The sequence below is a fragment of the Phoenix dactylifera genome, unplaced genomic scaffold (genome assembly GCF_009389715.1).
Source record: "Phoenix dactylifera cultivar Barhee BC4 unplaced genomic scaffold, palm_55x_up_171113_PBpolish2nd_filt_p 000416F, whole genome shotgun sequence".
In the NCBI taxonomy this organism is placed as follows: domain Eukaryota; kingdom Viridiplantae; phylum Streptophyta; class Magnoliopsida; order Arecales; family Arecaceae; genus Phoenix; species Phoenix dactylifera.
In genome coordinates, this window is record NW_024067856.1 from 198,756 (window position 1) to 213,399 (window position 14,644).

Sequence of the window (14,644 nt, forward strand, 5' to 3'; positions counted from 1 at the left end):
AGTTATGGTTATTTTATTAGTTATGGTTATTTTAAAGCTGGTATATGGCCAACCCAAGATATTAAAAACATAGATAATTTGAAAACTTACAATATCTATGTTTGTTGGGCAGTTGTTGAAATTGAACTATAGTAGTTGTTTAGGTCTAAGATCCATGAGTTTATGAGACATTCCTTGTAAAAATTACATGTGTTGCAACTAGTGCTCCAATGAGCCATATTGGCTGTTATACATATACGTATATTTGTATGCTTTGGCTTCATATTTTCCTGACGCAACCCTTTAAATTATATCTCGCCAGAACTAGTTCTATTATTCACAAAGCCCTCGTGCCTTGCACAGTATTTTCTAAATCAAAATGAAATAAGAATCATAGACCTTGAAAAAGCAACAAAAAAGAAGCCCTCATACTAATAAAAATTCATGATCTTTTTCCAAACCCTTATTGTAGAAGTCACGACCATAGTTGGCCCAAAAAAAGATAAAACAGATACAAGGATTAGAAAAATAAATCAGTGGAAAAGCAAACATTGGCCTTGTCGCAGATCTCGGCATCATCAGCTTGGGAAAATTTGCCAAACAATAATAATGAGAGGAACTACGATGCCGAATGCCCATGGAAATCAAAAAGCATCACAATTATTTTCCAAACCCCACAAGCAATCTTGGGTAACAAAATAGGCTAGAAAAAAGTAGTAAATTGATAGTCAATCATCCTATTAACCAGACTATAACTTTTAACCGGACTATAACTTCTAGTCGCTGTGGACCGGAACTTTAAGACCATCCTAAGTTTCAAAGTTTTTTTAATTACCCGTCCCTAACGGCTGCACACACCCATTTTTCAATATGTACACCCGGTTACCAATATATGCTTACACACAGATATAACTGTATCCAGGACACTATAATTGTATATAGAGAGAATATAACTGTGTATAAAAACTAGTATCAGTGTATAATATAAGTGTAAGTATGTGCAAATTTTGCATAAATATGTCCAGGACTAGAATTTAAATGATAATGGATCAGGGACCGAGTGTTGTAGTCCAGTCAAAAAACGACTGGATATTAAGTTCCCCACAAAAGGATACCAGCCAGGAAATCCAGGGCCTCATTACACAACTCAGCATCACCTCAGCAAATTTGCAGAACCACAACAATGGGAGCAGCTGCGAAGCTGCTCAGCCATCAAAAAGCCAGAAACCAGCATTTTTCGAAACCGCTGATCCCCAAACGGCTCACTCAAAAGACCAAACGAGTGACAGCTACAAAGCCCATGAAGGGCAATAGCACATCTGAATAGCAATATCATCAACCGGAAATTTTTTTAAAAAAAGAAATTACAAAAGAGAGCTATCCAAAACATTTGATCGAACATATATATAACAGGCAGAGCAAACCACCCAAAATGGGCCTCATCACAACAATTGCAGACCACAATTTTTTCCGTTTGATAATCATCTTACATGTAACTAACGCTTACAAGAGCCATCCATAATTTTATTTTCAGATGTTCATATTTTTAGGAGTCAACCTTTATTATAATATCAGCATTCAAGATAATTTTTTGCCATACAACCATCTTCTGAAGTTATAGTTAACAGGAAGGCCTTACTTCATTGAATAAAAAAAAAGAAGACTTTCACCAGAAATATCCGGACATGCAATTATGTCAGGAAGTGGCACATCTTCGTTTAACAACAAAAGCTGCAAAGAGCTAAGAACTGAATTTATTTTTGGCAGGATACTAGAAAATAGGGTATCAAGCATCAAACTTTCGCAGGATTTCGCTTGCAGCCCAAAGATATGAAGAGTGGCCATCAATGATATCAGTAACATCAACCTAACAATCACAAAACACTCATTTCATTAACATAACAAAACTAGCATGAATAAGCTAGGGCAAGGATAGCGAGTATTGTCCATACATTTTCAATTCCAGGCACATTGATGGCTTGAATTCCTGCCAAACCTTGGGTCATCAAGCTGCATAATAGGAATTGAGCAAAATTAACCCATCATGAAGGGGGTGAAGATTCTTCTCTCGCAAATTAATATACCTTGCACGGAAAGTAATTCCAAGTATCCAGTCATTTGTGGAGAAAACATTCACAAATCTCCCAGCAACCATCTGTGAAAGCAGCAACTATGAAAAGGTATCCCAAGTTCATAGAAATACATGAAAAAAAAAATAACATGCTTGTTGAGAAAGTTTGAAGAATTTGAAATAATTTTCTAAAATGAATATGCTATTCCATTTATAAGAGCCAGAGAAATGAATGAGTTAATAGGTCTGATTTCTGATTAGTTTATTGGAAAGATCAAAGTGACATTCACAATACTGAATTGGAAAGATAAGGAAAATTTTGAAGAGTTGCAAATAAGATAACAATGCCAGACGCTAAATATCTGATATATCAAGAGCCCCAGGAAAAATTAGATGCAGAAAATTAAGAATTTGATCTAAAATATTCTATAAAAATTGGTAAAATATGTAAGAAGTAAAATGGTTGGTCTAGGATTGATATTGGCTTGCTGTTGCAAAGTTGCTGACAACTCCCTTCATGGAGGTACTATAAGTGTTGGTTACTCCAAGATACGATAGCTTAGCAAGTTTGCATCCAGCTCCTCTGTATGCATGTCCATAGGGAGTGAAGGAATAGCTTCTCACCATCTTTGGGTTGCCAGGAAAAGGAGAAAAACGAAGGGAAGAAGAAACCTATCTTGATTTGGAAACAAGAATGAGCAAAACATACTAGGAAATTGAGAGAGTGGGGAGATTTTGATAGTTTTATCCGTTGGTCTCCCAGTCACAAAGGGTCTTTCAAACATATAAACCCATGTGAAGCAATTTTTTTTTTTTTTGGTAGACAATGTGAAGCAATATTAGGCCATGGTTTCCTTAACTGATATTGGGTGCCATACTAGTTAGAAACTGGGTCAGTACCATACAGACAAATGGTACGCATCATCAAACCCGTACCTCCACACTTCACCCAAGAGTGAGAGAGAGAGAAAAAGGAGAAAGAGAGGGAGGAATGGGGTTACCTGATGGCGGTGGTGGATGTTTCAGACCTCGATCTATGACCTCCAGCTCCTGATAGACAAGTTCTAACCCTGAGGATTTGGAGGTCCTGGAGTGGAAGACAGGAGGGTGGGGAGCTGGGATTGAGTAGGGAGAGGGGGTAGGGCGACCAGCGGTAGCAATTGAGGGTGACCAAAGTGGCAGCAAGGAGATAAAAGAGAGAGGTGACTCAGGAGATCAATGGTGCTGGTTGATCAGGGAGAGGGGGAGGGGAGGGTGATAGGAAGCAGTGGCCTAGGGTGATCAAAAAGAAAGGCGAGGAGAGAAGAGAGATTGGATTGGGATTGAGGGCAGCTGAGAAGCCGAGACGGAGGATTATATGGGGTCAGTTCAAGTTCAACCTAGGCGAATTGGGTTACATCATCTGAAATTGGCTAGAATTGGTTGGTTTGGCCCAATTTCCCCCAATATGGCCTGGTTATCCCATTTAGAAGGCCCAAACTTCAAGATGATTTGAGAATCCTTGATTAGGCCTCAAAGAAGTGGAGAAAGATTTTCTCCTACTGACCCTGCTTTTGCAACATACCCATAAATCTCTCAATGGACTCTTCAGCACTAAACATCTCACAAGTCACAACTAACCTGTCTGATATAAGAACGCCATCAAAGGAAAAGACTTTAAATTTTAGGAATTTGAGAATATAAGAAACTTGGAAATTTAGAAAAAGTGGATAAACATATAGAAAGCTCAAATATCAACAATTAGTACATCTAATATTGCCTCTTTATTCCTGAAAAATGAGATAACCATGCATTCTCTGACTTTCAGAGGGATCTACAGAAAAAAGAATATAGGAGACTAAGATTTTCCCTAAAGTTCTCTGCTTTCTTATGATATGATATATTATTGCTATGGAATTGGGCTATTGAAAGTTGGCAAATCTCCATCTAAGATACTTCCTTTTTCATAGTTATGATAAAATATTCTCGATAGTCTATACATTTTCTTTCTTAATTTTTTTTAGCTTTGCTCCCAAAGATCAGCTTTATCTAAAACAGATGTAAGAGATGAACACAATATCCAATTGAATTTATAATCCAAAGAATGATATTTTTCTTAGAGAATATGACGTATAGGATTCATATAATAAAAGAGTATCAAACCATTGTTTTTGATCATACTTATGACATCTCATCTTCACTATGATTTACAACACAGACACCAAATAGTCACTCTTGACACATTTGATGACATGTAGTACAGAGCCTCCTTGAATTTTGTGTGAACATAATGTTCTAAATTTAGCCCCCTTATAAATTAATGAATCTAACTTTTTTTTGGCAAAAGGAGGGATTTCTTGTTCCTTTTAATAAACACTGACCGTTCATTGTTATCATATGGAATATGGATTGTGGTCCATGAATCTGAATAATGAGTAAATGTTACATTTTACGGATAGTAATGTTTTCATATGATGTATAAATTATATTATTGTGATAACCCATTATAGCCTCTTTGAGTCCAAGTTGAGAGGGGTTGGGGCTGAAATTCCTTAAAGGTACAGAAAAGAAATTTTGAAAATTTCAATACATTTGTTTTCATTCTAACAGGGAATCTTTTACCTTTGGATGCATCTTGTGATTTTCATATGAAATTTGTCACAATTAGCAAAATAGCTACAAATAAATTTTTCACAAGAAATATTTCTTCATAGCAAGCTTTTTTAATAATTCTTGATGACTAAACACTTATCGTATTACTTTTAGAGGCATCAGAAAATCTGAAATGACAGTGTATAGATTACTAGAAATGTAATCTTTACTTAAACAAACCAATATCAGTAACTCAAATAGTTGTGCTCTAAATCAATGGTTCGAATCAAGAAATGCCGAACCAGGCTGAACCGGACCAGTAATTCAAACAGTTATGCTCTAAATCAATGGTTTGAATCAAGAAATGTCGATCTGGGCCTAAATCAGTGGTTTGAATCAAGAAATGCCGAACCGGGCCAAACCGCCCGGTTCAGCCCATACCGAGCTGACTCGGTGGAAAACCAAGTCGGCTCGGCCTTTGGATTCAGTTCCATCCCCGAACCGACCGAAACTGGCCAAAAAAGGTATGAACCAAACCTTACCAGTGAAAACCGGCCTAGAACCAGCCGGAACCATCCGAAACCAGCCGGTTTCATTTGAACTCCATGCGAACCGGCCGATTCGCACCAAGTCGATCCGGTTCTAAACCAGGCCCCTCTCTTTTCTTTGTCTGGTGTTAAAATGATGTTGCCTTCCCAACAACATTTGTAAGCGGCAGAGAACTCCATGCCTTCCCTTTTCTCTTTCCTACTAAGTCAAAAATCACGCAGATTCAGCACTTCGAAAGAAAGATCCAAGACTAAATAAAGTGTGCTTCCTCTCTCCTATCTCATTCTCCTATTTTTTTGGAGCTTAAAAAAATAGCTCAAAAATTATAAAATAAGAGATCCTGCCAAAATTTTCGATTTGGGCTTAATTTTATTATATGTTGTAGATCGATAGATGATCTACATGATGACATAAAAATTTAAATATATTTTTAGATTAAAAAATATTTTTAATAGATAATAATTAAAAACTCAATAAAATCATAAGCGTATTTAGGGGCCTGCAAGCTACTCTCTAAAGAATTTGGTATTCATTCATTCAAGTTTTGATGCGATCATGCACACAATGGCTTAAGCCTAAATTTGAAAAAAATTGAGAAATAAGTAACACTTAATGCATACACAAGGGCCTAAAAAAATATATGTAGTATCCATTGTTGGATTCTCCATATATCTGAGCTGAAATTAATTTTTTAAAATATTACTATTTAAAAAATATTTTTTAAATTTTAATTTAAAATATATAAATAATACCATAAATTATGAAAATAGTAGTACGTATTACATAATTCAGAAGTAAGTTTTGAAGTAGAAATTTTTTTTCTGAATTTATGATATTTAAACATATTTTTAAATTTAAAAATTATTAAAAATATATTAATAAATAATATAATATAAAAAATTAGTATTATGTATTAGATAAAACAGATGTATTTTTTGGTGTAAAAAATATTTTTTTCATCGTAACAAAATTTTGCTATTTTTAAAAAATTGATAAACTGACGTAGTTGATAAACCTGCAAGAATGGAGCCATCAAGAAAAAAGAAGTCAGAGTGCGACATTGGTTAGGATAATGGACACCATTGGAAGTGCAACTGGTGCAACACAAAGTTCAAGGAATGAGAAATAACCAGGTTGAAGCAGCACTTAGCAGGTGGTTACCCTGATGTATCTATATGCTGAAATGCCCACAGGAGGTTCGACAGCTGATGAAGAAGCGCTTCGCTGATTTCAGAGTAGCAAAGAAGAGGATTTTCAAAAAGGAGGTGGACCGCCGAGCGGCAGAGCCACCTTCCTATCACTCCAGAGAGTTAGAGACGTTTGCTCCAAATGATGAGGCACAAATTTAGGTTGCCATATAGGCGAGTTTAGATTAGCAGCAGGATGAGATGGCCAAGCATAGGGCTCGATTTGGGCCCTTGTACTGTGAGTCAGGCTCTGGTTCTGTGAGCAGCAGGGCAGATCCAAAGTTCATGAAGACCTTCTTAGTCAGAGAGGCCATCAGCAAAGGCGGTGGCCGAATTGCATCTATGTTGGAGGCTTTTGGTAGCAAAAAGAAGCCATCCAGAGAGATTCCACTAGAAAAAGCAATCCATGATTTAGATCCACATGCCTTCTCCAGAAGAGATTCAAAATAGTAGAGAGTTGACTGAATGCTAAAGAAAGATAAGAAGAAGGATATGTGGCGAGCTATTGGATCCTGATTTTACTTCAGCCACATCCCAGCGAATATGGCAGACAATACGTACTATAGGTCTGTTATTTCTACCATACAGCCTGCCGGTCCCGTTGTAGGTCCTCCAAGCTCGAAGAATATCTACGGTGAGCTTCTTGACAATAATAAGCTAGAGAAATGGATTGCCTTATATAAAAGCAAGTGGACCACATACGGACTAACCATGATGTATGATGGTTGGACTGGTCCTACTAGGCAAAGCATTATCAATTTGCTGACATATTGTGATACAAAGACTTTCTTCCACAAGTTGGTTGATGCTTCTGATCAGTTGCAGGACGCCACGTACATCCTCAAACTGATGGAGGTCATTGATCAGATAGGAGAGATATGCAGGTCATCACTAATAATGGGCCACAATATAAAGTTGGCGAAGAGATCTTAATGGAGCGATAGCCATATATTTTCTGGACCTCATGTACTATATATTGTATCGACCTCATGTTGATGGACATTATGAAGATTCGTAAAGTACAGTAGACAATGGAGACAGCCCAAACCATCACTAGACATATTAATAACTATACGTAGGTCCTTTCACTGATGAGGAGGTATGCAGATAGAGATCTTGAGACTAGGAGTCACACGATATGCTACCAACTATATTGCACTTGATAGCCTTTTTGAGAAGAAAGCAACTCTACGTCGGATGTTTGTCAGTCTCGAGTGACAAAAAAGTATACATGCAAAGGTCGACACTGAAGGGAGTAGTGTCGAGGATTTGGTGACGCGGCAGACATTCTGGCAGCAGACCACTACGATGGTGAAGGCTATCAGACCATTGTATGAAGTGCTTTGGGCCGTAGATAGTAAGAGATATCTCCAGATGGACTTCTTGTATCACATGATGGAGAGGGCAAAAATTCAGATCATGGAGGCAGATCCAACGTGTGCTCATAAGTACATCGACATCATTGAGCGACGGTGAGACTACCAGATGGGTAAAGACTTGCATCTAGCAGGTAAGCAAGAACATTAAAAATTAGTATGCTTCTGTACTTATACAATTTTACTAAGATAATAACAAACTCTATCTGTAGCATACTACCTTAACCCTCGGTTTTAGTATACCGTAGCTAGAATGGATATGGATGACTAACTTCTAGCTACTCTGAGCAATGTGATTTACAAAATGAAGCCAGATTCAGAAGTCACGGCCCTATGTATCGAAGAAATAAGTTAACTTAAGTGACATGTGTAGTTAACTCGTATCTTCAATTCTTAACATAGTATAACACGATTTTTTTTCATGGACCAAAATATTTAAAGAGGGCACCGACAGCTTTGGAGTCTCGGCAGTTGTTGTAAGTAAAAAGTATGAATCCAGAAATGTTACACATCAGGAGGACATTCACCTGGCGATAGATGGTTACTAATATGATACTATCTTATATCCATTTTTCTTCAATATTTTTGTAGCTGAATGATGAATTCATTTTGAGTTGTCCACGAAAAATCTTAAGCGGTTTGCTATCCGGATCCTCTTCCAAATAGTCTCCTCAAGTGGCTATGGGCGCAACTGATCCACCTTCTCCTCATACATAGCAAGAAGAGAAACTGTTTGACACAGAAGCGCCTTAACGATCTTGTATATATCCAATTCCACTACAATTTGAGGTTGAGGCTAAAGTGCATTCAAGAGGAAGTGAACCGTATGCAATCCGATCCATAGTGTTTTCGTTGATGATGACCATGATTCTATGATCGGATGGCTTGTGAGCCAGCAGCAGGGGCCGGAGCTTGATGAGCCAGAATTGCCTCCACGATCGGCCATCTTCGTAGCCAGTGAGGCTAGGATCGATACAGGGCAATGGAAGAGAGCAATATTCTATGCATCCTTCTAGCTGATCAGCCACAACAACAAGGTAGCTAGTTCCATATGCCTCCTTGTCTGACATATCCTCTTAGAGATACAATCGAGAGATGCTTAGACGAGGCCACTACGCTATCCAGACGACCCGGTCATGAAGGCAACATACATCCTTCCAACATAGCCAGGCAGAAGGGCACAAAGGGTAAGTAGGCAGCGAGTGGCACGAAGGGTAAGAAACCAGCTGCACAGTACATTAAAAAAAAGGCACCTACAATCCTAATGGAGTGTCGAGAAGTCAGTTCACTGAGACCAAGAGCAGCAGTTTTGGTAGTCATGGATCTGCTGGCCAAGGAGGGAGTGGAGGACAGAAAACCACAGTTTATTAGACAGTCGCATGATGGTCTTCAATTCACCGGTGAGTTACAGTTTATGCATGTTACACAGGATAGGGACCACAATGCATGATCTGGTGGAGCCCGCCAAAATTCGATTGCATATAGGAGGTGGGCTTCTCGAGGTCATTCAGGACATGATGCAGCAGCAGATATGGATATCGATTTGGTGCGTCTGAGGCATCTTTCGATGGCTACTACCCTACGCAGTCCGGAGAATTTTATGGGTAAGATTTTGCTACTGGCTTATTCGGATGGGCCCCTTCACAACCGTTTTATCAACTAGTTTATCAACCAGAGGACACCTCTTAGAGCTAGAGCTTAAATGAGAGATTCGAGAGTGCTTATAACTTGAAGCGCATTTCTTATGGAATGAACATACAAGACCACAATGCCGCTTGATTAAAGAGATGGGCTGATGTACCTCTTGACTGTACTGATGATCCAGACATCTACTAGAAGTGAGGATGATAGTGTTATTTTGATGATTAACAAGCAATTATCTAGAGCATGCTATAAGTTAAATTGATACTTCATTTATAAGTTCATTACTCTCAGTATATTTGTTTAATTGAAAATGGATAAATGGCCTTGTTCATTTGGATGAATCTAACCTTGAGAATGCAGCAAAGTGTGGTTTGAGTCGACCCATAGGTTGATTGGGTCGACCCCGGCACATCAAGAAGTCATCTGGCACACTCCTGCAAAAATGGCACAAATGAACAGTGAGTTGGGTCGACCCAAGGTAAGCATGAGTCGACCCAACCTCCAAAGAACCTCAAAACACAACAGAAGAATGCTCTCTGGATTTACTGAGAGGGTCGACCCACACAGTGGTTGAGTCGACCCAATCTTGAGTCGACCCAAACCCTGAGAGGGTCGACCCAAAGGCAAGACAGAAAGACAGACAGAAAATGGTTCTCTGGAATTACTGAGAGGGTCGACCCAAGAAGAAGTTGAGTCGACCCAAGTGAACTTTGAGTCGACCCAAAGAATGGTTGGGTCGACCCATGGGAAGGAAGGCTGAAATTGAGGTTTCTGTGGTTTCTGAGAGGGTCGACCCAAGGAATGTTTGAGTCGACCCAAGTGAAGGTTGGGTCGACCCAAGGACAGGTTGAGCCGACCCAAACACGGGCTGAACATAACGGCTAGTTGTGCAGAAATGCTTTTTGGACTCCCAACGGCTATAAACGGCTAGTTTCTTCAATCCAACGGTCAGAAAGGACTATTTGAAGGTTGGAGAAGTATTTAAGAGGGAGTATTCATCAGAGGAAGCAAGCTTTTGGAAAAATACATCAAGTGCATTCAAGAGAGAACCCTAGCAAGGCAAGCTACATCCAAGTGCTTCATTCAAGAATCAAAGAAAGGGATTGAGCAGTTTCAAAGAGGCATCAAGAGCTCCATCCTCCCTTGAAGAGTGAAGCATCCTTGACAAAGAAGAGCAAAGCCACTTCAAAGCGATAAATACTTTCTAACTCTTCTTTGTAGTTTATATTGTTTCATATGCTCATTTAGGAGTTTGAATCTTTTCTTTTTGTTTGTCAAACACTTTGTAAAGGTTCGTTGGTTAGCCCGCAAAACCAACAAAGGTTTTTGGTGAACCCGGAAAACCAAAGTGTAAAGGTTCGTTGGTGAGCCCGCAAAACCAACAAAGGTTTTTGGTGAACCCGGAAAACCAAAGTGTATAGGTTCGTTGGTGAGCCCGTAAAACCAACAAAGGTTTTTGGATTGTGAGCCCGAAAAACAATCCAACTGTAATCTGCGGGATTATAGTGAATTCCCAAGGGGACGCTTGGGGAGTGGACGTAGGTGCTAAGGAGAGCACCGAACCACTATATATTGTTGTGTTTGTGTTGTGCTTGTGCTTACGTTTATTCTTGCATCATCTTTTATCTTTGCACTAGTTTAAATCATTCAAATAGTTTAAGGAAGCATCCACCGCACTTAATTAAGAAAACGTTTAAAGCACCAAAATTTAGAAGAAACCAATTCACCCCCCCCTCTTGGCTTGTCACCTTGGGCAACAAGTGGTGTCAGAGCAAGGTGCTCTAATAGTACTCATTGATCTCACAATCAAGAGTTAAAGATCATGACAACCCAAGTGGGATATTCTATGAGTGAGGGACAATTAATTGATAGACCTCCACTATTTGATGGTATAAACTACACATATTGGAAAGCACGCATGCGCATTTTCATTCAAGCACATGACTACGATTTATGGAGTATCATAGTCAATGGGCTACACACAAACACTAATCATGATAAAGAAAGGGCTCAGCAAAATGCAAAAGCCATGAATATTCTATATTGTGCATTGGATGATAGTGAACTTAATAGCATATCTTTTTGCATAACTGCTAAGGAAATATGGAATATGCTTGAAGTTAAATATGAATGCACTAACGTTTCTAGTGAATTTGAAACTAGTTCCGAAGAAGAAGAGCATCAAACTGAAACTGAAAATCTATGCTTTGGAGCACATGAAGATGAGGTATGTACTCGAACACAAAGTGATTTCTCATTCAAAAATCAAGTACATACTGAAGCTCAATCTGATTTTACATTTGATGAACTTCATGATGCTTTTTCTGATTTATACTTAGAATATAAGAAGCTTAGTTTAAAGAATAAAAAGCTAAATCAGAAAAATCTATCTCTTGCTGAAAGCTATAATATAACTCAGAAAAATAATAAATTACTTTCAGAAGACAATGAAAGGCTAACTAAAGATGTTAACAAATTTAAGCCTATAGTTGAAAAATTTACTATCAGCTCTGAAAAACTGAACTTAATGATAAATAATCAAAGAGCTGAATTTGAAAAGGCTGGATTAGGATATCAATCTTGGTACACACAAAAATTCCTTAATGATATATGTGTTAAATCCTCCACTATCTATCCTAAAACGGATTCTAATTTATCTGATGAACCTAATGAACAAAAACAGAAAATTAAAAATCCATCATCCACTTATATTAAATCAATGTTTGTTAAATTTAATAAGAGTATGCAGAAATACATTCCTTATAATCCTAAATTCTGCAAGCCTATGGACAAAATAGCCATTAAGAAAATATGGGTTCCAAAAGGAACAATAATAGCTAACCTACAAGGACCCAAAAGAGCTTGGGTTCCTAAGTTGAAAATCTGAATATTTTCTGTAGGTGTGTCTAGCACTCAAGGCTCCAACAAAAGATGCTAATTTAGAAATTGGGTGCTCTAGACATATATTAAAGAATGAAACTTAAAATATACTTTAGAAAAATAATTGAAATGAAAAGAATAATGAAATTAGTAATCCTTGCATCTCATCATTCTCTTTGCCTTAGTATCTAATTAAAACATAAATTGGAGGTATTAATCAATTTTGTGATATAGGTAATATTTTTAAAAATATAATCAAATCACTTCATTTTATAGTATGCCTTACTTACTGCTGGATAAGTTGCTAAATGATTAATCAATTTATTAAGAATAACTCTATGAATTCTCTATCTACTTGATTGAGAGTTTTTATCAATGGTATTATCTTATTGATCATAGACATGAGAATGTATACTTGGTATGCCTTTAAATATATGCACTATAAATACCAAGATTAAAGAAACCACTTTTGGCATATAAAATCAACTCATACTAGTATGGACTTAATCTCAAAAGACCTTGTCATTGGTTCACTTAGATTAATTTTTGCAAGGTCAAAGTTTGCTATGTATGTCATCTAGAAAAATAAACTAGAATCATTTCTAAATTTGAAAATATTGTTTCCACCTTTTAGCCGTTGGAAATTCTCCATAAGAACTTATTTGGATCTCTAGGATTGTGAACCTAGGAGATAAGCTCTCTAATTTTGTAATTATGGATAATTTCTCGAAGCTAACATTGGTTTGGTTCTTGGCACTTAAATTGAAATATTTTTCTGCATTAGCATAAACTTACAAAAGGTTTCAAATAAAAAAAAAAAAGGGATTTGTAAACTGTGAAAGTATCATGGCACAGTTGTGAAAACCAATTTGTCAATAAGGTTTGCACAGAAAATGGTATTGAATACAATTATTTTTGCACCAAGAACACTATTGCATATAGGGGTTATAAAAATATAAAAATAGAACCTTTGTTTTATAAGGTTTCTATTAAATCTATTTTTAAAGAAAACCCCATGTGAACTCATGAAAAACAGAAAATCAAATGGTGCATACCTTCATGTTTTTCAGTTATACATATTATGTTCTCAAGAATGAAATATATGCCAAATCTGATAAAACAAGTATTTCTTTGGATATTACTCTTTAAGCAATGCATATAGAATATTCAATGACAAGATACTAGTTGTAGAAATATCAATTTATATTATTCTTATTAAAACTAGATCTTTTATTGAGAATATAGTTTATCATTTTGATTCTATGTAACAATCTGAATTTTGATAGAAACAATTGTTTAAGATAATTTGATTAAAACTTAGCTAGCATGTCTCATGATAATTATCTTAAACAAATAGAATCTAAGCTAAATTGATTCTGAAAACAAAAAAAATTGATTTGATCTTGATGAATCTTCCTATTGCCTCACATGCTTGTCCTTGAAGCATTTTGGTTCATGAAACTATCTCTTTAGTTCAAGTGATATGTGCTTATTTATATTTAGGCAATCTCTTGAGTAAAGTGGCTCAATATTAAATTATTGTCATATCTTATGTTGAGTCATCTAGTTAAGAAATATGTTGTATGAATGTTTTGTATCTTGAAGAAACTAATGATTTTCCTTCAAGAAAGAAAAGAATTTTGTTAATAATGCAGGATACTTAAGCAAGAAAATGAGAAATTTCAACTTGAAGGACACCTCGATGAAAGATACAATAAACATTCCCTTGGAAACAAAAAAAAAGGGAGATTTTCTTCAGCCAAGGGTGTAAAGAATCTAAAAGGTATTTGGATTGAAGAATGCTAAATGTACTGGTAATCTAAACTCTTCTCTTGTGAGTTAGTTGAGCAAAATCAATAGTCTGAAATTATATGGTAGCATGATTAAACCTTTAATTGCTGATCATCTTGATATCATGCTTCATTCTCATGCTAGTGATAATTGTTTCATGGTGTGATTAAATTGAAGTTTACTTTTTCCTATATAATGCATAACCATGAAATACACAAGTTTATGCCTCAAATCTCTAATTCAAAATAACTTGTGATAAGCTATGAATCATTGGGCATAATGAAAATGCTGTTTGCATGATATACATTTATATGCAGCATATTAGATTAATTCTTTATTCTGCTCTTTCATGTAAATTACTTGAGAATAACAAAAAGAGGAAGAGATAAAGAAAAGAAAATGAACAATTATTCAAGGAAAGTAAAATCTAAGTAAAGGCAAATGCTCCAATCTTTAGGAAAAGCAAAACAAGCATAATATATTTGGCACATTTGTAAGACTAATATGAACATTCCTTTGGAAGAGATAAAATCCGTAATTAATTACAAGAAAAGTTTGAAGTGAACATTTTAACCCTTCTATATTGCTCATCATAG

The 14,644-nt window shown here is 36.6% G+C and overlaps 1 protein-coding gene across 2 annotated transcripts in view; it reads right to left on the reverse strand.

Annotated features, from left to right (window-relative positions):
- Window positions 1-1,412: 1,412 nt before the first annotated feature.
- Window positions 1,413-14,644, reverse strand: part of LOC113461204 (transmembrane and coiled-coil domain-containing protein 4-like) — an 81,324-nt gene continuing 68,092 nt past the window's right edge. The window contains exons 14-17 of one of the 2 annotated variants that reach the window (XR_005508244.1): window positions 3,052-3,674; window positions 2,064-2,134; window positions 1,932-1,989; window positions 1,413-1,846 (exon numbers count right to left, since the gene is read on the reverse strand). Coding sequence is in view for 1 of the 2 variants with exons in the window: in XM_039118808.1 (XP_038974736.1) it covers window positions 1,766-1,846; window positions 1,932-1,989; window positions 2,064-2,134 (210 nt within the window). In the remaining variant the exon portion in view is untranslated. The remainder of the gene's footprint in view (window positions 1,847-1,931; window positions 1,990-2,063; window positions 2,135-3,051; window positions 3,675-14,644) is intronic. The other variant, XM_039118808.1, reaches the window with a different exon arrangement.